General features: G+C 46.2%; 1 protein-coding gene across 3 annotated transcripts in view; it reads left to right on the forward strand.

Annotated features, from left to right (window-relative positions):
- The window catches only part of card11 (caspase recruitment domain family member 11), a 224,257-nt gene that overhangs the window by 175,157 nt on the left and 23,654 nt on the right, over positions 1-25,446 (forward strand). For all 3 annotated transcript variants that reach the window (XM_033041134.1, XM_033041137.1, XM_033041135.1), the window contains 3 exons: positions 8,882-9,008; positions 12,564-12,804; positions 25,027-25,123. In XM_033041134.1, the coding sequence (XP_032897025.1) occupies positions 8,882-9,008; positions 12,564-12,804; positions 25,027-25,123 (465 nt within the window). The remainder of the gene's footprint in view (positions 1-8,881; positions 9,009-12,563; positions 12,805-25,026; positions 25,124-25,446) is intronic.

The raw sequence follows: 25,446 nt of genomic DNA on the forward strand, positions 1-25,446 counted from the left end.
ATGCGGCTCCCGGAGGTTGCAGTTGGTTGCCGGAGGTTGCAGGTAGTGGAAGCAGGTAGGGAGACTGACAAAAACCTCTGGGAACCGCACGGAAACCTTGGGTGGGGCGCAAAGTCTCCAGAGGTTTCCGTTCAGGTTTCCAAAGTGCGACGGGCATAAGGCAGAGATAGACAAGCCTGTAGCGACACCAAAGGCGGTGAATAAGCAGTTGCTTTAATCAGGTGTTACGTGCAAGTTTGGTCCACTTACATAATTGTCATTTGTGTTTAAGTAGGAACTGCAGATGCCCGAAAAATCGAAGGTAGACAAAAATGCTGGAGAAACTCAATGGGTGCAGCAGCATCTATGGAGCAAAGGAAATAGGCAACATTTCGGGACGAAACGTTGCCTATTTCCTTCGCTCCATAGATGCTGCTGCACCCGTTGAGTTTCTCCAATATTTTTGTCTACCTTACATAATTGTCATTGCTGCTGTAGCTGAGCGAGGGTGCTGTCTCGAGCTCATCTACCTATCGACTGGGTTGATCTCAAGGTGAGATATGCTTATGTAGCAGGCCACTCCCCTTAGCCCCTGACGTCACGTTACAGCCTTCGTAACTACTGACGAGGGATCGACCATAAGTGGTCTGTGTGTCAGCTGACGTCACAAGCCCTTGATTAGAACGGGTGTAAAGGGTTATGGGGAGAAAGCAGGAATTAGGTGGCAGGCAATGGCTGAGTAGACTCGATGGGCCGAATGGCCAAATTCTACTATAACTTGTGAAGACAGACACAAAATGCTGGAGTAACTCAGCGGGACAGGCAGCATCTGTGGAGAGAAGGAATGGGTGACGTTTCAGGTCGAGACCCTTCAGCGGAGTTAAGGGCCTGTCCCACGAGCATGCGACTCCATGAGGCAAGCGCGACCTAAAGGGCCGGTTCCACCAGCATGCGCCTGCATGCGGCAAGCGCGACCTAACGTGGTCGCTTGAGCCGTACGGCCTCGCGGGGCCGGTCCAACTTCGATCGCCGGAGCCGTATGGAGTTGTGCGGAGCTGGTCCCGACATCGCGCGGGGCTCCGAAAAACTGACCGTGTTCAAAAATTCCGCGTGGCAACGGCCAGCCGGCCCGCAGCCGCCTCGACGGCGGACGCACCACCTCGACGGGCATATGCAGCGTCTTGACGGCGTACGCCACGCGCGAACTTCCCGCAGACTTCGCTCGAACTTCACGTCACCCACTCGACCTCCGCGCGGTCCCTGCTTCCGGTTTGGTCGCGCTCGCCGCATGCAGGTCACATGCTCATGGGACAGGCCCTTTAGAGTTTGGGGCTAGGGCCAGTGTATGCCTGGATCAGGGATTGTTCACCGTGTCGAAGGGTCTCAACCCGAAACGTCACCCATTCCTTCTCTCCAGCGATGCTGCCTATCTCGCTGAGTTACTCCAGCATTTTGTGTCTATCTTCGATTTAAACCAGCATCTGCAGTTCCTTCCCACGTATTCTGGTGGCTGATACGGAGAAAAGAAGGAATTGATTGAATTGAATTCTAATTCGCACCTGTACCTCTGTTTAGAACAAGGATTGCTTTAGAAATGGGAAATATGAGTGCATTTTGAAAATGACATAGATGGCTAGATTTAGCAGACTCCTGTCAAGCAATAAGGTAATGCTTATTCCCATGCACTGGCACATGTGCTAACAGGTATATTATGACGTGAGATTGATTACACACAGCCCATTAATAGATACAAGTCGGTTTTACAAGCATGTATAAATAGCAACACACAGTTTATATTACGAGCCAACTAACAAAGCTGAGATTTGCATAATGAAGGCCGGAGCTCAGAGTTCATTGAGAAAGCAATTTCAGACATTGAAACGAGCTGGAATTATTCTTTATCCAAAACTAATCCAAATTCTGCCCATATTCGGGAACTTTGAGGCTTCGGCTTGGCTCAGTGCTTTGCACATTTTTCATACGTCCGAGTATTGTTGAAGTAATTGGATAGCTAATCTGGACCGAAGTTTCAGCCAGATAGTGTAGGGATTCTACAACACAAGACGTGCGGCCTTTTGAGGTTAAACCACTTGCTTGTTGTTCTACTACAGAACAACTAGAAGTGCTCAGAAATGTACGGTCGGTATTCACGCCCAACACACACACACACACACCGTCTCCCTGCCCCATTTGCTGGTCACAAAATTCCACAATGACATTCACCCACATCAGAATAGTCACCATGTTTCTAAGAAAAATTCCAAATGGGAAATATGGTCCCCCCATGTTTCTGAAGCAATTAGTCACAGGTAAAGTGCACTCGGATATACTGATGACATGAGGTGCCAAGTAAGTTGAAAGATGACAACATTATTTCTGCTGTCATCAACATCCCGACAATTCCTGCCTCATCTACACTCCTCACTAATCCTTCCTACAATCTGTCCTGGTTTTGCAAGAATATTAAGTTCGCGGCCTTATGCGACAATTCTTTGACAGCTGGGTAAACCACGCCTTCCCACCATCAGCTGTCGAAGCTTAAAAGACTTTCACATTCACAAACATTGGAAAATATATAGTTTTTTAAATAGTGAAAGGCCTGGAAAGAGGCGGATGTGGAGAGGATGTTTCCACCAGTGGGAGAGTCTAGGACTAGAGGGCACAGCCTCAGAATAAAAGGACGTACCTTTAGAGACAAGATGAGGAGGAATTTATTTTGTCAGAGGATGCTGCCAGCATCATCAAGGACCCACACCATCCTGGCCACACACTCATCTCCCCGTTGCCATCAGGTAGAAGGTACAGGAGCCTGAAATCTGGAACATCCAGGTTCATGAATAGCTGCTTCCCCACAACCATCGGGTTATTAAACTTGCCATCAAACAAACTCTGAACTATAACAGCCTATTGCACTTTATCTGTTTATTTATGTGTATATATATATGGTCTATGCTATATAGACACACTGAACTATTCTGTATTTATGCTTACTATATTCTGTTGTGCTGCAGCAAGCAAGAATTTCATTGTCCTATCTGGGACACATGACGATAAACTCTCTTGACTTGACTTGACTTGGTGAATCTGTGGAATTCATTGCCTCCAGAGGGCTGTGGAGGCCAAGTCAATTAGTATTTTTAAGGCGGAGATTGACAATAGATTCTTGATTGGTACGTGTGTCGGGTTATGGGGAGAAGGCAGGAGAATGGGGTTGAGAGGGAAAGATAGATCAGCCATGATTGAATGGCAGAGTGTATTTGATGGGCTGAATGGCATAATTCTGCTCTGAGGACATGAATTTATGAAAATTAAAATCTATCATAATACAATATGAAAAATGTAAATTGAAAGATAAAACTATAAACTGTAATTAATTAATAACATTTAAATAGATCAATAAATTTCAAGATGTAAAATGCTTCAAGTTGACCCTTCTCCCTCAGAGCTGTGCCCAAATGCAACCAGTCTACACAGTGCTGGAGAAACTCAGCAGGTCAGGCAGCACCTGCGGAGAGAGATTGACAGGACCCATTTCAAATTGGGACCCTTCAGTCTGACGAAGGGCCCCGACCTAAAACATTGCCTATCCATTCGCTCCACAGATGCTGCCTGACCTGCTGAGTTCCTCCAGCACTTTGTGCTTTGCTCAAGATTCCAGCATCTGCAGTTCCTTGTGTCCCTGAGCATGTGGTATGACCTGGCCCTACATTAAACTGGCAAAATATGAGCACACAAGGAACTGCAGATGCTGGTTTACAGAAAAAGACACAGAGTGCTGGAGTAACTCAGCGGGTCAGGCAGCATCTCTGGAGAACATGGATATGTGGCATTTCATGTCGGGATCCTTCTTCAGAACCAAAGAAAGTCACGGACCCGAATCGTCACTTATCCTTGTTTTCTAGAGATTTGGCCCGACCCTCTGAGTGACTCCAGCACTCTGTGTCAAAACCTGCACCGTTACTGAACCAGTGAGAAGTCCAGAGTCAGGGGGGCACTGATGCTGAGACTCTCTCAGGAAAGATGTGGCTTCTGAATTCAGATGAAAACAGATCTCAGAAGTGGCTTGGCCTGTTCACTTGGTTCCCCCACGAATAAGCCATCAGCACCATTGCTCTAAGCATCTGAAAGTAAAGACATTGCTCGCAAAATTCCACTTGGAATTGGGAATCTTTGTCTTTTAGCCACGGCCCCTAATTATCAGCCCATGCCCCCTCTTTGCATTAATTAATAAATGCATCCTTTCTTCTCACTTTCTCCCTTCTGACTTGTGGCTCAGTTGTTGTAGAGTTTATGATTAGATGCGTTGTGTTCATCTGGTACACTTATAATTCTGTTCATTCCAATTAGATTTCTGATGTTTTTTCCCTTTGGAGTGCACATTTATATTTCAGAAAGAATGTTAATAGTATAAATATTTTATCTCTAGCTCACTTTAAAATTATTAATTAGGTGGGAATTAACTTTTAGCAAAGGTACCTGTTTTGCTCGGGAAATGGCAAAGGGCCTTAATTAATATTGAATGGTGGGTTTCAAGATAGTGTTGGTGAAACTTTTCTGTTTTGTTTTTTAAGAGGCTGAGAGTCTTATCTATGGAATTAAAACTAAGTTTCTAACCAATTCATCTGTACAACTCGCTAGTCTTCGGGAAAAGCCCCTTTGAGAAATTAAGGCAACTTTGTACTTTATTATTTATTGCCATAGCAACAATAGATCAGGCTGCCTATAGATTTTCTTAAACATAAGGATGGAAGCTGACTTCAGTTCCACAGAAACATCTTTCCCTTGGGATGGTGGGGATTGAGAAAAATGATTGTCCACAGCCACTGCAAGTTTAATGCTCAGAAGCTTATGGAAAATATTAGATGAGTGCGTGAAATAGTCACAGAGTCATTCCACATGGAAACATTCAGCCCAACTCACAAGGTCATATGGGATAGGACTGTAATTATGCCCTTCTACTCCACCATTCAATCATGGCTGATCTATCTCTCCCTCCTCACCCCATTCCCCTGCCTCCTCCCCATAACCTCGGACACCCGTACTAATCAAGACTAAAGCCCCTGTCCCACTTAGGAAACCTGAACGGAAACCTCTGGAGACTTTGCGCCCCACCCAAGGTCTCCGTGCGATTCCCGGAGGTTTTTGTCAGTCTCCCTACCTGCTTCCACTGCCTGCAACCTCCGGCAACCACCTGCATCCTCCGGGAACCGCACGGAAACCTTGGGTGGGGCGCAAAGTCTCCACAGGTTTCCGTTCAGGTTTCCTACGTGGGACAGGGGCATAACTCGTCTACGCTGACCATCAGCCCCACATCTAAGTTGGTCCCATTTGCCCACGTTTAGCCCTATCATTCTAAATCTTTCCTATCCATGTACCTGTCCAATTGTATTTTAAATTCTGTTATTGTACCTGCCTCAATGACCTCCTCCAGAAGCTCATTCCATATACCCACCAGTCTCTGTGTGGAAAAAGTTGCCCCTCAGGTTCCTAATAAATCTTGTTCCTCTCACCTATGTCCTCCAGTTCTTGATTTCCCTACTCCAGGTAAAAGTCTGTGCGTTCACCCTTATCTATTCCCCTCATGATTTTATACACCTCTATAAGTCAAAGTCAAATTTATTCGTCACATACGCCCGAAGGTGCAGTGAAATGAATTTGCCAGCGGCGATACACTTAAAAAGAACACACAATACACAATAGAATTTAACACAAACATCCACCACAGCGTTCTTCACTGTGGTGGAAGACACAAAGTTCATTCAGTCCTCACCCCTCAGCCTCCTGCGCTCCAAGGAATAAAGTCCTAGCCTGCCCAACCTCTCTCCCTAGTTGAGGCCCAACATTCTTATAAATGCTCTCTGATTTATGTGTAAATAAAGGCCCTATTGTTACCATTGATGGCAGCTTTTACTTGTAAGTCACGTTACAGAGGGGGAACAGCAGTTAAATTGTAAATTAGTACTCCAATTGCCCAGACTATCAATCTAGATTGATTGAGTGGTTGATAGATACAGCATGGAAACAGGCCCATCGGCCCACCAAGTCCAGGTCAAAAGCTTTTGCTTGCCTGCTATCTTATCCAATCCAATCGGATAATGCCACACATAAACACAATCAAACTCCAGTACAACAGGTGGAGCAAAGGGGAAGATACAGAGTGCAGAATATAGTTCTCAGCATTGTAGCGCATCAGTTCCAGAGACAAAGTCCAATGTCCGCAATGGGGTAGAGGTGAATCGGACAGTGCACCAGCTTATGGAAGGGCCGTTCAGAAGCCTGATAACAGAGGGGAAGAAGCTGTTCCTGAGTCTGGTGGTACGCGCTTTCAAGCTTCTGTAACTTTAGTCGAGCAGGGAGCGGGGAGAAGAAGGAATGACCGGGGAGGGACGTTTTTGATTATGTTGACTATATAAATAGATTTTAATGAAATATTTATGTAGGCTATATAAATGACTTATAATGAGGTATAAATGACAAATAATTATAGTCCTCCTCTGGCTTAAGTGTGACCGAAATTTTTGACTTTTTGGATACATTTATTTTCTAAAATCATAATTAGTGGTAGTTTTATTTACTCTGTCTCGTCCCGGTAATAAACTGATGAACAGTTCTCCAGAATATTTAGTTATGAAAACAGCTTGTGCAAATTTGCATGTATTGCAGTGCAGAGGATTAACAGGTTATGTGATAGAGGTGCTTAAAACATTCAAATGACTCAACGAGGTATCCATGGAGATATAATTGCAAATGCACAATGAAGCAGTTATCGAGTGGGAAGCCAATGGTTTTTGTTTGTGGAACTTTGCTTGTAAATTCAGCAGCTGCTGTGTTGTCCAAGGGGTCACAGTTTAAGGATAAAGGGGAAATCTTTTAGGACCGAGATGAGGAAAACTTTTTTCACACAGAGAGTGGTGAATCTGTGGAATTCTCTCCCGCAGAAGGTAGTTGAGGCCAGTTCATTGGCTATATTTAAGAGGGAGTTAGATGTGGCCCTTGTGGCTAAAGGGATCAGGGGGTATGGAGAGAAGGCAGGTACAGGATACTGAGTTGGATGATCAGCCATGATCATATTGAATGGCGGTGCAGGCTCGAAGGGCCGAATGGCCTACTCCTGCACCTATTTTCTATGTTTCTATGTCCACAGTGGTACCGTCTGGAGTGTGCTGTGGATAGGTAACTAATCAATAACTTGCTGAGTATTTCCAAAGCCTTTGATTTAGAAACATGGAAAATAGGTGCCAGAGGAGTAGGCCATTCGGCCCTTCAAGCCAGCACCGCCCATTCAATATGATCATGGCTGATCATCCAAATCAGCATCCCGTTCCTGTTTTTTCCCCCATAAGCCTTGATTCCGTTAGCCCTAAGAGCTAAATCTAAAGCCCCTGTCCCACTTACGTGTACTTGGCACTCTAATTACGCGACCTCGTCGTCGCGTTGAGGCGCACGGGTATCGTGGGACCGCAATATGCCTGTGCGCGTACGTGCTACGTCATGCCGGAGGCGCGCGAAGATTTTGTTTCCATACAAAATCCCGGAGCGCCGCACGATACTGCACACAACTCCATACCCCTCCACGCTTCTCCATGCCACCATCCCGCGCGTCCCACACGATACCCGTGCGCCTCATCGCGAAGACGAGATCGCGTAATTGGTGTGCCAAGGACACGTAAATGGGACAGGGGCTTAATTCTCTCTTGAAAACATCCAGTGAATTGGCTTCCACTGCCTTCTGTAGCAGAGAATTCCACAGATTCACAACTCTGTAGGTGAAAACGTTGTTCCTCATCTCAGTCCTAAATGGCCTACCCCTTATTCTTACACTGTGACCCCTGGTTCTGGACTCCGCCAACATCGGCTCTAGAATGGCTCTAGATTGTAAAGCCTCTGGTGGCCTTTGGAGGCTCCAGAACAAAAGGTCAACTGCAGCAGACCAGGGTTGGGTTATAGCAGGGACTGGAAGTGCAGTATATGGGGAAAGGATGATGATAGTAAGGAACGCGTGGGATACTTGAGGAAGTGGAAGTTAAGTGGAATACTTATCTAAGCTGGGGTCACAGACGTGGGCTGGGACCTGCTCAGGAAGGTTGCCTTCGAGTTGCAATGTTGCAGGCTTTGCAAAGTGCCGATGTACAGATCATGCTGGTGTAACAGAACATTACGGAAATCGGGCCAGCACAGTGGCGGAGCTGGTAGTGCCACTGCCTCACAGCGCCAGAGACCCAGGTTTGATCCTGACATCAGATGCTGTCTGTGTGGAGTTTGCATATTCTCCCTGTGACCGCGTGGGTTTCCTCTGGATGCACCAGTTTCCTCCCACAACTCAAGAACATGGGGGTTTGCAGGTTAATTGGACCTTCTATAAATTACCCCACTAGTGTGTAGAGTGGCAGAGAAAATGGGATAACATGGAACTAGTGTGAATGGGCGATCGACGGTTGGCGTGGACTTGGTGGGCCGAAGCTGTATCTCTACACTACACTAACCAAAACTGTAAAGGGAGAGAATTGTAGAAAGACAACAGATGCAGAAGTAGGCCGTTCGGCCCTTCTAGCCAGCACCGCCATTCAATGTGATCATGGCTGATCATCCCCAATCAGTACCCCGTCTTTGCCTTCTCCCCATATCTGACTCCGCTATTTTAAGTGCCCTATCTAGCTCTCTCTTGAAAGCATCCAGAGAACCACCCTCCACCTATGTTTGAATCACTATGTTTGACATGGACTTTTAAAATGGAAATCCCAACTTTTGTGTAATTCGGGTGAAATCCTTAATTTTCCATAGTGTTTCATTTTTTCATTTTTTTAAATGGTATAATTTAGCAGACGTGAATGTGGAATTGTGCAATCTAATATCCAGGCATGTTTTGTGTGTGTGGCTTCATTTGCGATCTTTCTCTTTAAAGCTGGAAGGTTGCATCAGGGGAGAAATCCAAACGGTTCCTCTGGAAAACTCAACCAAAGAAGAAGCCCATTGGACATTACAACGTTGCTCTGGACCAGTGACGTTGCACTTTCGAGCAAACTTTGACGGTAAGCCAATAGCAAAGAGAGGAATAGATCGGGTAGATGCGCAGAGTCTCTTGCCCAGAGGATTCGTGCCCTGATGGATAAGGGAGTGTTTTACATTTAGCTAAAAGGGCTAACGGAATCAACAGATATGGGGAGAAAGCAGAAACGGGGTACTGATTCTGGATGATCAGCCATTATCATATTGAATGGCGGTGATGGCTCGATGGGCCGAATGGCCTACTCCTGCACCTATTTTTCTAGGTTTCTAGTCGGTGAATCGAGGACCAGAGGACATAGGTTTAAGGTGAAGAGGGAAAAGATTTAATAGGAATCTGAGGGGTAACATTTTCACACAAAGGGTGGTGGGTGTATGGAACAAGCTGACAGATGACAGTCAGAACCTTTTACCCAGGGTGGGAATATCAAGGGCTAGAAGGCATAGTTTTAAAGAGATGTGTGGGGCAAGTTATTTTACAAAGAGGGGTGGGTGCCTGGAACATGCTGCCAGGGGTGGCGGTGGAGGCAGATACGAGTGTATATGCGTGATACATGTTTTAGAGGCTTTAAGATGGGCACGTCGCAATGCAGGGATATGGATCACCTGCAGGAAGATGGGATGAACTTGGCACCATGTTTGGCTGGGATGTTGCGGGCCGAAGGGCCTGTTCCTGGTGCTGTACTGTGCTGTGTTCAGCGTCTGGAACATGTGTAGGAAGGAACTGCAGATGCTGGTTTAAACTGAAGAAGGACACAAAGAGCTGGAGTAACTCGGCGGGACAGGCAGCATTGCTGGAGAGGAGGAATGGGTGATGTTTTGGGTCTGAAGAAGGATCTCGACCCGAAACGTCACCCATTCCTTCTCTCCAGTCATGTATACATGTCTGTATGAGGAAGAAGCACCCAGATGGGGGCAAAGCATGATGTCAAGTGACCTCCTGAAACTCTCGCAGTCTCTATTGCGACCGCATTTGTCGTCACTTTGATGCTGTTACAAGGGACTTGTTGTGCTTGCCTTTCACCCCGCACAAGCTCTTTATTGGCATGCTTCAAACCTAAGCAAAAGAAATAATATGTTTCTAAAATGCGAATGAAAGTTGCGGCTGTTTACTCAAGCATGGATACAATTTTAAATCTAACCTGCAAGCCACAATGGATGGAGTTTTAGTTATAGGCTGGGGTGTGAAGCTGCCTATTCAAGTCTGTGTATTGAATTTGATAATCTTCACTGAAGCATGAACATCTTTTTCATGGTCATGCTTTGTGTAGAAAAAACCGGCCCTCTACAAATCAGGAGCAGCAGCAGAAACTGGCGCGACACGGTGGCGCAGCGGGTAGAGTCGCTGCCTCACAGCGCCCGTGACCCACCCAGGTTCGATCCTGACCTCGGGTGCTATTTGTGTGGAGTTTGCACGTTCTCCCTATGACCGCGTGGGTTTCCTCCGGGTGCTCCTGTTTCCTCCCACATCCCAAAGGCACCAGTAACATTGCCTTGAACGTGCAGAAAAAGTGGGATGATCTGGAACTAGTTTGCATGGGTAATCGATGCCCTAGTGAGACCACACCTGGAGTATTGTGTGCAGTTTTGGTCCCCTAATTTGAGGAAGGACATTCTTGCTAATGAGGGAATGCAGCGTAGGTTTACAAGGTTAATTCCCAGGATTGCGGGACTGGCATATGCTGAGAGAATGGAGCAGCTGGGCTTGTATACTCTCGAGTTTAGAAGGATGAATGGATATCTCATTGAAACATATAAGATTGTTAAGGGCTTGGACACGCTAGAGGCAGGAAACATGTTCCCGATGTTGGGGGAGACCAGATCCAGGGACCACAGTTTAAGAATAAGGAGTCAGCCATTTAGAACGGAGACGAGGAAACACATTTTCTCACAGAGAGTGGTGAGTCTGTGGAATTCTCTGCCTCAGAGGGCGGTGGAGACAGGTTCTCTGGATGCTTTCAAGAGAGGTCTAGATAGGGCTCTTAAAAATAGCGCTGGGGAGAAGGCAGGAACGGGGTACTGATTGGGGATGATCAGCCATGATCACATTGAATGGCGGTGCTGGCTTGAAGGGCCGAATGGCTTATTCCTGCACCTATTGTCTATTGTTTATTGTCTATTCTTGGTGGGCTGAAGGGCCTATTTCCCCGCTGCATCTCTAAACTAAACGGAGTCCATAACACTGATGAGAGGGATTAAATTATGTGATCTCCACACACAAAACATCATTTGTGCTTCCTCTTCACCAGGCTCAAAATGGACCATTTAAATTTTAGATTCAGAACAATAACCATTTGGAAATCCTCAGGAGTCCCTTGCTCTGAGGTGGTGAGCTGTTTCCTGAATTTAATTTACTAACGAATTGATTTGCAATAAAGCTGGGATGGGTGCAGCAGCACAACACACTGGGCCATCACCCCTGCAATTTATCACTTGAAGATGTTAATCATTTTATGCCCATTCTCTACAGGAGGGAGGTCAAATGCCTGGCCAAGTGGAACAGATATCGAACAGGGTTGATGATTCTCTTGCATGCATTCTAATGTCTGCACAAGGAACCTTGAATGCTGCAATCTGCAGCAAGGCACAAAGTGTCTTGATTAGTATGGGTGTCGGGGGCTATGGGGACTGGGTGGGGGAATGGGGTTGAGAGGGAAAGTTATATCAGCCATGAGTGAATTGCGGAGTAGATATTGTTCCTATAACATAAACACATGAACTTAAGAAGTGCTGGAGGAACTCAGTGAGTCAGGCAGCATCTGTGGAGGGAATGGACAGGGCCACAGTCTTAGAATAAAGGGGAGGTCATTTAAGACTGAGGTGAGAAAAAACGTTTTCACCCAGAGAGTTGTGAATGTGAGTTGAGAGAAGGCAGTGGAGGCCAAGTCACTGGATGGATTTAAGAGAGAGTTAGATAGAGCTCCAGGGGCTAGTGGAGTCAAGGGATATAGGGAGAAGGCAGGCACGGGTTATTGATAGGGGACGATCAGCCATGATCACAATGAATGGCGGTGCTGGCTCGAAGGGCCGAATGGCCTCCTCCTGCACCTATTTTCTATGTTTCTATGACATTTCAGGTGGGGTCCATTCTCTAGACTGGCCAGGTGTATCGGCTGGTGGTTTATTTATGATGGTCACCCATCAGTAGGACAGAGAGTCAACCTACGATTCATTGATACAAACATACAGTTTGGAAACAGGCCCTTCGGCCCACCGAGTCCACACTGACCATCGATCACACTAGTTCTATGCCATTCCATTTTTGCATCCACTCCCTACACACCAGGGGGAATCTAAGAGGCAAACTCATTGACAAAACTGCACAGCTTTGGGGATGTGGGAGGAAATCAGAGCACCCAGCACGGTGGTGCAGCGCTAGAGTTGCAGCCTCACAGCGCCAGAGACACGGGTTCAATTTTGACTACAAGTGTTGTCTGTACGGAGTTTGCACGTTCTACCCGTGACCTGCGTGGGTTTTCTCCGGGAGCTGCGGTTTCCTCCCACACTCCACAGACGCGAGGGTTTGTAGGTTCATTGGCTTCTGTAAATTATAAAATGTCCCTGCTGTGTTTATTCTCAAGGTTACAAGAAACTGCAAAAGGATCTGGAAGATGGCTGCATCACGTCGGGGGATTCGTTTTACGTTCGAGCCAATCTGAGTATCGCCGGGCAGACGGACAGCTGCTCGATGTGCGTGAAGTGTGACGAGATCATTCACGTCTTAGACACCATGTTCCAGGGCAGATGTGAATGGCTGTGCTCTCGAGTCGACCTGTTCACCGACAAGGACCTGGAAAGAGGCACCATTCCGAGTTGCTGCAGGTAACTGGGATCGGGATTTAACGCACTAGGTTTTCCAATTGCATTTTGACTATCGTGCTCCTCCAGATAATCTTGAACAAATAATTGTTTGTAACTGTGGAGCCTGAGGACATGGAGGCCAAAGTGGGGTCAACTCGAGATGAATCTAGCGACTGTGAATGGTCAAAGCACCAAATACCCTCTCTCTGTAAGATGGTGAATCATTTTGTTTGGCTACACTTAGGATAGATTGTTTACGACAATAACACCTTGACACCTGTACTAGTCAAGAATCTATCTATCTCTGCCTTAAAAATATCTATTGACTTGGCCTCCACAGCCTTCTGTGGCAAAGAATTCCACAGATTCACCAGCCTCTAACTAAAGAAATTCCTTCTCATCTCTTTCCTAAAGGAATGTCTTTTCATTCTGAGGTTATTAACCTCTGGTCGTAGATTCTCCCTCTAGTGGAAACATCCTCTCCACATCCACTCTATCCAGGCCTTTCACTATCTAAAAAAAAATGGTTTCATTGTTTGTGATGCAGGCACACGTTATTGATAGGGGATGATCAGCCATGATCACAATGAATGACGGTGCTGGCTCGAAGGGCCGAATGGCCTCCTCCTGCACCTATTTTCTATGTTTTTTCTATGAATGTGAAAGTCTTTTCAGCTTTGACAGCTGGTGATGGGAAGGCGCGGGTCAAAGCATTTGTTGCATCAGGCTGTGAACTTTGTATCCTCAGCAACCAGGACAGATGGTAGAAAGGATGAGTGAGGAGTGAAGGTGAGGCAGGTATTGTTGGGATGTGGAGCAAAGGGGCAGATACAGAGTGCAGAATATAGTTCTCAGCATTGTAGCGCATCAGTTCCCCAGACACAGCCCAATGTCCACAATGGGGTAGAGGCAATAGACACTAGGTGTAGGAGTAGGCCATTCGGCCCTTCGAGCCAGCACCGCCATTCAATGTGATCATGGCTGATCATTCCCAATCAGTACCCCGTTCCTGCCTCCTCCCCATATCCCCTGACTCCGCTATCTGTAAGAGCTCTCTCTTAAAAACATCCAAAGAACAGGCCTCCACCGCCCTCTGAGGCAGAGAATTCCACAGAATCGGCAGTACCCTAGCTTATGGAAGGACTGTTCAGAAGCTTGATAACAGAGGGGAAGAAACTGTTCCTGGGTCTGATGGTGCAGGCATTGAAGCTTCTGAACCTTAATACTGCGCTGGCTCTTTGCAAAATCTTCCAATTATTTTTTTATCATTCCACCACTCATTGTCTCTTTTCCTACGGCCATTTTCAGAAGCATCCAATTTGAAACATACTATTGGACACAGAATCGGGGGACTGCAAAGAAAGAATATTTATCCATTAAGCAAATGAAACCGACACTCAAATAAAGTTATCTTTGAAAGGAGCTGAATATATTTATTATCTGGCATTAAAAAACGAATGCAGTGCCACCCAGAGGATAGATAACAGAGGGGCAGCAGTTCACATCTGAGAGAATTTATTGCCATTTCAAATATATCCGAAGCAATCCCATCTATCTTAAGTATTCTTGTGGAGTACAAGCATAGTAGTCTGTGCTCACTGTAAATGGCTCGGATCACAGGGAATGAAATATTATTTAGCCTTAAAGCTTTTTATTAATCAATACACTAGTTAATAGAATTTTTGACAAGAAGGTGCGATTAAGGATGCAGACTATTGGTACTTGGACCCATGGACTGTGTTGTACTGAGAGGCAGAGACAATGTTTCTACCTGTCCTTACCATTGTCTGCTTTAATCAGAGGGAGGTGAATCTGTGGAATTCTTTGCCACACAGAAGGCTGTGGAGGCCAAGTCTGTGGATATTTTTAAGGCCGAGGTAGATGGATTCTTGATTAGTACGGGTGTCAGGGGTTCTGGGGGGAAGGCAGTTGAATGGGTTAGGAGGGAGAGATTGATCAGCCAAGATTGAATGGCAGAGTAGACTTGATGGGCCGAATGGCCGAAATCTACTCCTGTTCCTTATGACCTTATTATCTGTCGTTTTCACACCTTACCCTTCCATACCCTTAAGGGGTTGGACAGGCTAGATGGAGGAAGATTGCTCCCGATGTTGGGGAAGTCCAGAACAAGGGGTCACAGTTTAAGGATAAGGGGGAAGTCTTTTGGGACCGAGATGAGAGGAACATTTTTCACACAGAGAGTTGTGAATCTGTGGAATTCTCTGCCACAGAAGGTAGTTGAGGCCAGTTCATTGGCTATATTTAAGAGGGAGTTAGATGTGGCCCTTGTGGCTAAAAGGATCAGGGGGTATGGAGAGGAGGTAGGTACAAGATACTGAGTTGGATGATCAACCATGATCATATTGAATGGCGGTGCAGCCTCGAAGGGCCGAATGGCCTACTCCTGCACGTATTTTCTATGTCTGTGTTTCTATATCTCTGGACTCCCTCTGCCCTGACTCTCAGTCTGAAGAAGGGTCTCGATCTGAAACATCACCCATTCCTTCTCCCCAGAGGTACTGCCTGTTCCAATGAGTTACTCCAGCATTTTGTATCTATCTTCGGTGTATATCCAGCATCTGCAGTTCCTTCCTAGACAGTCAGGACCTCTTTCCCAGGATGAAAATGTTAAAGACGAAAGGGAATAGTTTGAATCCATTTGGAACAAAGTCAGTCTTGGCTAAATGGGAACATTTTCGCTTCTAAGTTAGAAGGTTGTGTGTTTAAGGTTTGTTTACTTTTGGTACAGTGACAATCTTTGTTTGGCATGTTGTTCAAACAGATCAGATATACCATTCATAGATACAATCCGTTCAAACTCAAGTACAATAAAAAGTAAGAGCTCAGAATGCGGTTCTCAGCATTGTAGAATATCAGTTATGAAGAGTGGACAAAAGTGCTGGAGAAACTCAGTGGGTGCAGCAGCATCTATGGAGCGAAGGAAATAGGCAACGTTTCGGGACGAAACGTTGCCTATTTCCTTCGCTCCATAGATGCTGCTGCACCCGCTGAGTTTCTCCAGCACTTTTGTCTACCGTCGATTTTCCAGCATCTGCAGTTCCTTCTTAAACAAGTTATGAAGAGTAAACGGACACATAGTGCCGGAGTAACTCAGCAGGTTCGGCAGCATAGAAATATAGAAACATAGAAAATAGGTGCAGGAGTAGGTCATTCGGCCCTTCGAGCCTGCACCGCCATTCAATATGATCATGGCTGATCATCCAACTCAGTATCCTGTTACCTGCCTTCTCTCCATACCCCCTGATCCCTTGAGCCACAAGGGCCACATCTAACTCCCTCTTAAATATAGCCAATGAACTGGCCTCAACTACCTTCTGTGGCAGAGAATTCCAGAGATTCACCACTCTCTGTGTGAAAAATGTTTTTCTCATCTCGGTCCTAAAAGATTACCCCCTTATCCTTAAGCTGTGACCCCTTGTTCTGGACTTCCCCAACATTGGGAACAATCTTCCTGCATCTAGCCTGTCCAACCCCTTAAGAATTTTAAAATACTTTTTAAGACTTGATATATTGATAAATGCTCTCCTCCCAAATGCTGTCCAACTTGACATCATGTTCGGCATGGACTTGATGGGCCGAAGGGCCTGCTTCTGTGCTGTGCTCTGTTTTTTTATGTAACACCTGCATTTTTCCAGCATGTTCTGTTTTTACTTCAAAGGGACAATTGGCTGTAAAATGCTTCAAGTTGCCTTGAAACATGAACCGAGAGGCACTTTATAAAATCAAGTCTTTCATCCTTTTTTTTTCAATTTGAAAGCTGAAAGAAACTTTAATGTGGTATTAAACCGACAACATTTATAAGTTGGGAAGCTCCTACCAGTTATAAGTTTTCACTTCTACATTGGAAGGTTGTGGGAATCTGACTCATCCCGGAGTGTTGAGCATGGAATCCACACTGATCGTCACAGATGGGTAAGCTGTTTATTTGGAGATGCTCGCTGAATGGAAGGTTAGATGTCTGTTACCAAAGATCCTTTGTCCCTGCCAGAGAGAGAGAGAGAGAGCAATCTCTGACGTGTAGGTTATGGATTATTTATCAATTACCTCCCCGGCAGGAAGTTTATCTGCTTGTTATCAGGATGTTGTGCATGGAACTAATTGCTTTAGTTTAGAGACACAGTGCGGAAACAGGCCCTTCGGCCCACCGAGTCCATGCCAACCAGCTATCCCCGCACATTAACATTATCCTACACACATCAGGGACAATTTACATTTATACCGAAGCCAATTAACCTACAAACCTGCACGTCTTTGGAGCGTGGGAGGACACCAAAGACCCCAGAGAAACTCACGCAGGTCACGGGGAGAACGTACAAACTCTGAAAGAAACGGCATCCGCAATCGGGATCAAACCCGGGTCTCTGGCGCTGTAAGGCAGCAACTCTACCACTGCGCCACCCTGCTTGTATAATCACTTGTAAAATTCCAAAGATTATAGTAGTCTCTACATTTAAGGACAAAGAACTACAATTAGAAATATGTTAAGATATTCAGAAATATATTAAGAAATACATTTAGGCCTGGGAGTATCTAGGATGTTCAGTGATCATGATGCTATATAACTGTGTGTTGATTATTTTTTATCTTTGTGCTTATTGGGAGAGGGCAACTTTGGAAATATTATAAATAGACGCAAAGTGTTGGAGTAACTCAGCGGGTCTGGCAGCATCTCTGGAGAAAATGGATGAATGATGTTTTGGGTTGGGAGCCTTCTTGTGACTGATCGTAGTAGGGAGAATTGGAATTTTGATAGATTAGAGATGCACAAATTAACAATACATTTGGAGACACAAAAAAACTGCAGATGCTGGAAGATGCAGAGACCCCGGTTTGATCCTGACCTCGGGTGCTGTCTGTGTGGAGTTTGCACGTTCTCCCTGTGACCGCGGGCGTGGTGCGTTCCTTCAGATGCTCCACATTCCTCCCACATCCCAAAGACCTACATGTTTGGAGGTTAACTGTAAAATTACCCCTAGTGTTTGGGGAGTGGATGAGAAAGTGGGATAACATAGAACTAGTGTGGCCGGATGGTTGGCGTGGACTCTGGGCCGAATGGCCTGTTTCCATTCTGTATATCTCTAAACATTCACAGGCCTTTCTATCAGCATAGAGTGTTAAATATCTGCCATTCAGTGGGAAACAGACCCAGAAGTTCCCATCTGCAACTGATATCTGGAACAAGGATTAATATTATGTTCCAGTTGCTAATATTAGCAACACAACTGGCCGCTGCTAAGATGAAGAAATCTGTCTTGTATTTGTGGCAACATTTCTGCTGGCATTAATGAGCATAACTCATCTTGCGCCCACTTTCAGACAATTCTTGGAGCATAATCGGAGGATTAAACGGCACAGAGGAAATCTGATAACGCTGTCATATACTGTGCTGCTCTTTGAACCAGCTATCAGATTGGTTCCACTGCCACTCCTCTCTCCCAATGGCCTGCCAATTATTTTGTTTTCGTTGTATTCATCTAGTTTTTAAACTTTTCCTTATACTTTTCTGGGATGTTGGCAAAGAAAAGATTTACGAGGATGTTGCCAGGACTAGAGGGTGTGAGCTATAGGGAGAGGTTGAGCATGCTGGGTCTCTATTTCATGGAGCGCTGGAAGATGAGGGGAGATCTTATAGAAGTGTATAAAATCATGAGAGGAATAGATCGGGTAGATGCACAGTCTTTTATCCAGAGTAGGGGAATCGAGGACCAAAGGACATAGGTTAAAGTGAAGGGGAAAGATTTAAAAGGAATCAGAGGGGTAACTTTTTCACACAGAGGGTGGTGGGTGTATGTATGGAACAAGCTGCCAGAGGAGGTAGTTGAGGCTGGAACTATCCCATCATTTAAGAAACAGTTGGACAGGTACATGGATAGGACAGGTTTGGAGAGTTATGGACCAAGTGCGGACCAAGTGGGACTAGGGTAGCTGGGACATTGTTGGCCGGTGTGGGCGAGTTGGGCCAAAGGGCCCGTTTCCACACTGTATTACTCTATGACTCTATCTATTGCCTATCCTAAATGCCCTTGAAGAGGAATGGTGAAATGCTGCAGTCCCTCCGGTGAGGGTGTGCCCAGAGTTGTGATGGGTCAGGACTGCTCAGGTTGGGTCCCCGCAATCATGAAGGAACAGCAATCTATTGTCAAGTAAGGATGGTGTGTGATGGAGGGGAACCTGCAGACATGGGGTCTTTAAACCTCTGCTGCCCACGTCCTTCTTGGTGGTAAAGGCTTGGGATTTGGTCCGATGAAGGGTCCCTTAAGGGGTTGGACAGGCTAGATGCAGGAAGATTGTTCCCGATGTTGGGGAAGTCCAGAACAAGGGGTCACAGTTTAAGGATAAGGGGAAAATCTTTTAGGACCGAGATGAGGAAAACATTTTTCACCCAGAGAGTGGTGAATCTCTGGAATTCTCTGCCACAGAAGGTAGTTGAGGCCAGTTCATTGGCTATATTTTAGAGGGAGTTAGATGTGGCCCTTGTGGCTAAAGGGATCAGGGGGTATGGAGAGAAGGCAGGTACAGGATACTGAGTTGGATGATCAGCCATGATCATATTGAATGGCGGTGCAGGCTCGAAGGGCCGAATGGCCTACTCCTGCACCTATTTTCTATGTTTCTATGAGACGTTACCCGTCCATGTCCTCCAGGGACGCTGTCTGACCTGCTGAGATACGATGGCATTTTGTGCCTTGTTGGATTTGGATCTAGCTCGGTGTTTTTGTCGTTGCTGAGGCAAGTACCTGCAGTGCATTGCGTTCACGGGACAGGCTGCTGGCTGATGAGCCACGGTGGAGTGGACACCAATCAAGAAGGTTGGTTAGTCCTGGCTGCTGTTGAGCTTCTTGAGCATTGTCGGAGTTACACTCACCCATGGTCATGTCCAATGTGGCATCATGGTCCTGGCGATCAATGCAAGGCTCTGGGATGTTCAAGTTTGATTTTAGTTTATTGTCACACGTACCGAGGTACAGTGAAAAGCTTTAGTTGCATACTTACCGGTGAACGGAAAGACAATACATGATCACAGTCGAGCCATTTACAGTTTACAGATACACGATAAAGGAATAAAGTTTAGTGCAAGATAAAGCCAGGAAGGTCCGATCAAAGATAGTCCGAGGGTCTCCAATGAGGTAGATAATAGTTCATGACCGCTCTCTAGCTGGTGATGGGATGATTCAGTTGCCTGAGAACAGCTGGGAAGAAACTGTCCCTGAATCTGAAGACAGTCAAGAGACAGGTCACTGTCCTCTGGGCTCCCTGCCTCTGTGAGTTGTTCTTGTAATTAAAGTACTCACTTTACTGATCCAATCCTGGAATGTGGTGGCTCCTGTATTGTTGAATGTGTGGTGCTGGACAAGGGACATTGACCGCCAAGGACAGGTGGTTACACTGCCTCTTGTTGGAGATAGTTGAGTGATACAGCATGGGAGACACAGGCCATTCAGCCCACCGCACCCGTGGTCGGGGTTGAACCCGGATCTCCAGCGCTGCATTCACTGTAAGGCAGCAACTCTACCGCTGCGCCACTGTGACCGCTTGTACTACGCATGCGTGCGTATGCAGTAACATTTTATTCAATTGAACAGTGTATAAAATAGAATGTCACTGTATTTAGGTACACGTGACAATAAAATAACATTGAACCATTCTCTTTTTTTCTGAACCCCACCTCCTCCCCCCCCACTCCCACCGCTATTTGCTCACCCTAACCCTGCCCCTAACGCTCTCCGCTTCCCTCATATAACAAGTTTGGCTGTTTTAACGGGATATTTTGTTATCTATAACTGAGGTGAATTTGCCAACTAACACATAGAAACAAGGAAATGGATATTCTGGTTTACAAAAAGAGGCACAAAATACGGGATTAACTCAGGGGGTCAGGCAGCTTCCCTGGAGAACATGAATAGGACTTGAGTCTGAAGGAAAATCCCAATGTGAAACGTCACCAATCCACGTTCTCCAGGGTTGCTGCCTGACCCACTAAGTTACTCCAGCACTCTGTACCTTTTTTTACCTTCTAACATTTTCAGTTAGATGAACAGTGGTTAATCTAAACCTCCGACCGTTTTGTCCTGGGCCTCCTCCATGGCCAGAGTGAGTCCCACCGCAAATTGGAGGAGCAGCACCTCACATTTCGCTTGGGTGCGGTATGAACATTGACTTCTCCAATTTCAGGTAGTCCCTGCTTTCTTCCTCCTTCCCCTCCCCTCCCCAGCTCTCCCACAGCCCACTGTCTCCGCCTCTTCCTTTCTTCTTCCCGCCCCCCCCCCCCCACCCCGTACCAGTCTGAAGAAGGGTCTGGACCCGAAATGTCACCTATTCCTTCGCTCCATAGATGCTGCCTCGCCCACTGAGTTTCTCCAGCATTTTTATCTGCATTCATTTGTTGAAAATGTTTACGTTGGATTTACAGGGATAACAAATGAAATGAAGCAGCAGTGCAGGGTTTGGAAGCTGCTGTTATGTTTTATTTTGATCTATTATTGTGTTAGATATCGTGCGTTGTGGTTATGTGTATGCGTTGTTTTCCTGGAGATCACAAGTGTGGCCTCTTCGCTGAGCTGTCAGCTCGAATAGAATTCAACATAGTGCGGGGATGCAGTTACCTCCACACAACCACAGGCTCCCAGTGACCTCATGCCCTCACTGCCTGCATCCATCATGATGCAAAATTGCAATTTTAAAGTACCAGCTCAAAAGAATCCAACATAAGTTTTGGAAAATGCATTCCCAATTTCATTGTGTTTGAAGATGATATTCCGTGCACTCTCCGAAGACTGCAGGAAGATGAGGCTAGTGTATCCTGGCATCATGTTGGGCACGGACAATGTGGGCCGAAGGGCCTGTTCCTGTGCTGTACTGTTGTATGTTGGGAGAATATACTGGGAACGTAGAAAATAGGAGCAGGAGTAGGCCATTCGGCCCTTCGAGCCACCTCCACGCAGCTCGCTCTCCCCGCTCCGGCAACCGGAAGCTCCCGCCGCGTGGTGCCAGCACGCCGGGTAACTGGCGGGCGTGGGGAGGGGGGGGGGGGGACGGTGCAATGGTGCAACTGTATTGTGAGCAACTTTGGGCACCATATCTGAGGAAGGATGTGCTGGCTCTGGAGAGGGTCGGGAGGAGGTTTACAAGAATGATCCCAGGAATAGGAGGGAGAGATAGATCAGCCATGATTAAATGGCACAGTAGACTTGATGGGCCGAATGGTCTTTTTTTTAGTTTAGAATTTCAGCGTGGAAACAGGCCCTTCGGCCCACCAGGTCTGTGCCGACCAGCGATCCCCGCAGATTAACACTATCCTACACCCATTAGGGACAATTTTTACATTTACCAAGCCAATTAACCTACAAACCTGTACGTCTTTGGAATGTGGGAGGAAACCGAAGATCTCGGAGAAAACCCACACCGGTCACAGGGAGAACGTACAAACTCCGTACAGACAGCACCCGTAGTCGGGATCGAACCCGGGTCTCCGGCGCTGCATTCGCTGTAAGGGAGCAACTCTCCCGCTGCGCCACCGTGACTAATTCTAATCCTATCACTTATGACCTTATGAACGAGAGCCTCGGTCTGCTATAACTGAAATCGGCTGCCTTGAGGTCCGTTATTGCGAGGGTTTACAGTACTGTTGTCAGATAAAGAGAACTTTCCTCGACTTGTGTAAGGGGAATGCAGCCTCAAAAACCTGCTGATGGCTCCAAAGCCGTGAGGTTTTGCTATTAAATAATTCAGAACAACACAGGCAGGCTAGGCAAACAGCTGGCAGATTCAATTTCATGTGAATAATTGTCAAGTGATCTATGTTTGTGCGGCAAGCAAGCAATGCTCATGCACACTCTGTGGAAACAGTGGAGTGAGTGCCTTTGTCATGGATTCATGCCCATCAGTTCTTGAACATGCAGATTCAGGCAGAAACCAGACACAAAAACGGCCATGACATTTTTAATCTTTCTAAGCTGAACAGCAACTTGCATTTGAGTCTCAGTTACCCTGAAGTGGTTTCCAGCTAATGATGTACTTTTCAAGGGTGGATGAAGCAGCAAATACAGCAATAAATTCAACAACATTTTCCACAGGTAGCAATGTAATAACGAATGGATAATTGATTCTGGTGATTGTGAGTCGGGGATGATTTTAACTGGGGCTCCAACAGCGAGGAAGTAGAGGCAAATGTGTAGAGATTTTAGTTTTGATCACATTCTTCTTCGTCTTCTAGTGTATGGCATGCACAGTCTAAAGTTATAGGACAACTTGTGCTACTTGATCTTATTTGATTGTGCACGCCAGGTTGATTGCATTTGTCGAAACACATGCAGGTTGCAATCTCCCACCCCATTTGATCACATTGTCTTAGAGTTTAGATATATAGCATGGTGACGGGCCCTTAGGCCTACCGTCCGTTCACACTAATTCTACCTTATCTCACTTTCTCATCCATGCCCGACACTTGGGCAGTTTTATAAAAGGCAATTTAACCTATAGAAACATAGAAACATAGAAAATAGGTGCAGGAGTAGGCCATTCGGCCCTTCGAGCCTGCACCGCCATTCAATATGATCATGGCTGATCATCCAACTCAGTATCCCGCATGTCTTTGGGATGCGGGAGGAAACAGGAGCACCCGGAGAAAACCCACATGGTCACAGGGAGAACGTGCAAACTCCACACAGACAGCAACCGATATCGGGATTGAATCTGGGTCTCTGGCACTGTGAGGCAGCAGCACTACCAGCTGTGCCACTGTGCCATCCAGAGGTCTCTTTCCTGTTTGCCTTATTAAAGTATATTTATAACTTGATAACGTTAATATCGTTACTCTATCTTTCAGATGCTTCTAGTGTTCTAGGGATGTCCCCACATTTATTAATTTTCTTCCTCAGAGTCAGAGACAGGTGAATTTATAATGGGAAACAAGGAAATGGCAGAACAGTTAAACAAGTACTTTGGTTCTGTCTTCACTAAGGAAGACACGTCGTTGGCGTCTAGCCCACGGGCGCCGACTGTCGCTGAAAAGTTTTGAACATTTCAAAATCCAGCGGCGACCAGAAAATAACTATGACTCTTTGGGCGACTGAGGAGACCATACAGGCGACACCCCGGCAACCATGTGGCGACAGCCTAGTCGCCTGTAGTTGCCTAAAATTCGCCTAAGTGGGACAGGGGCATAATGCTGCCAAGTGACTCTTTCAGCTGGAGGTGATCAACCAGTTCCTAGTCTTGCACATTGAGCCAGTTGGAAGAGGATGGTGAAACAGAGAACTGCAGAAACCCACTGAGTTACTCCAGCACTTTGTGTCCATTTGTGTATTAACCTGCACCTGCAGTTCTTTGTTTCTAGTGTGAACGGGTGATCAATGGTTGGTGTGGACTTGGCGGGCGTGGACTTGGTGGGCTGAAGTGCTTGTATCCGTGCTGTATCTCTAAACTACACTAACCTAAACTGTAAAGGGAGAGAAATGTATGTTTAGGGAGAGAATTCACAAATCTAAAGAAGGAAACTAAATAAAGAGTCAGTTAGATCCTTGCTGTTTCTGAGAAAGCAGAATTTAGAAATAAGGAACTGCAGATGCTGGTTGATACACAAATGGACACAAAGTGCTGGAGTAACTCAGCAGGTCAGGCAGCATCTCTGGAGAACATGGGTAGGTGACGTTTCACAGAGTGCTGGAGTAACTCAGCGGGTCAGGCAGCATCTATGGAGCTAAGGAAATAGGCACCGTTTCGGGCCGAAACCCGTAAGGGTTTTGGCCCGAAACGTTGCCTATTTCCAGAAGGATTTCGGCCCGAAACGTTGCCTATTTCCTTAGCTCCATAGATGCTGCTGCACCATAACTGAGTGGGTCAGGCAGCATCTGTGGAGAACATGGATAGGTGACGTTTCACAGAGTGCTGGAGTAACTCAGCGAGTAAGGCAGCATCTGTGGAGAACATGGATAGGTGACGTTTCACAGAGTGCTGGAGTAACTCAGCGGGTCAGGCAGCATCTGTGGAGAACATGGATAGGTGACGTTTCACAGAGTGCTGGAGTAACTCAGCGGGTCAGGCAGCATCTGTGGAGAACATGGATAGGTGACATTTTGGGTCGGGACTCTTCTTCAGACCGATGAAGAGCATGGTGTTCAGTCACGGGCATCGAACCAGCCACGGCAACATTAAAGTGGAAGCATGCCGGGATCAACCAGAGTCCTGTATGTGTAATCCTCTGCCTTCATCTTTCTGTTCCAGAGCTCAGCAGCTGCTCCTGGTGAAGCTTCAGAGACTGATGTACCGTGGCAGCAGAGACGAGACAGAAAATCAATATAGCACGCTCCGCGGATTATGGGTCTGTCTTCCCATCACTCTGAATAATTCATACTCTTGTGTACAATCAATTTCCATTAAGTGAATAACCTATTTTGCCTCAAAACTCTGCTATTTATGTAAAGTGTTGACATTACCGAAATCTGTGAATATTTGGGTACACCACACCACTGCGGCAAGTGCATAATCACGTGCAGAACATGAAGTCTGAGAGTAAGTCCACTCCTGGAAGTGGGTTCAAACCTGGATATAAACTACCTACATGCTTATACTGGGAAGATTGTCCGCTCAGCTGTGGATCATCAGGAGAACATGAATAGAAGTATCTAAAGTTATGAGTCAAGT

The sequence above is a fragment of the Amblyraja radiata genome, chromosome 22 (assembly GCF_010909765.2).
Source record: "Amblyraja radiata isolate CabotCenter1 chromosome 22, sAmbRad1.1.pri, whole genome shotgun sequence".
Lineage (NCBI taxonomy): Eukaryota > Metazoa > Chordata > Chondrichthyes > Rajiformes > Rajidae > Amblyraja > Amblyraja radiata.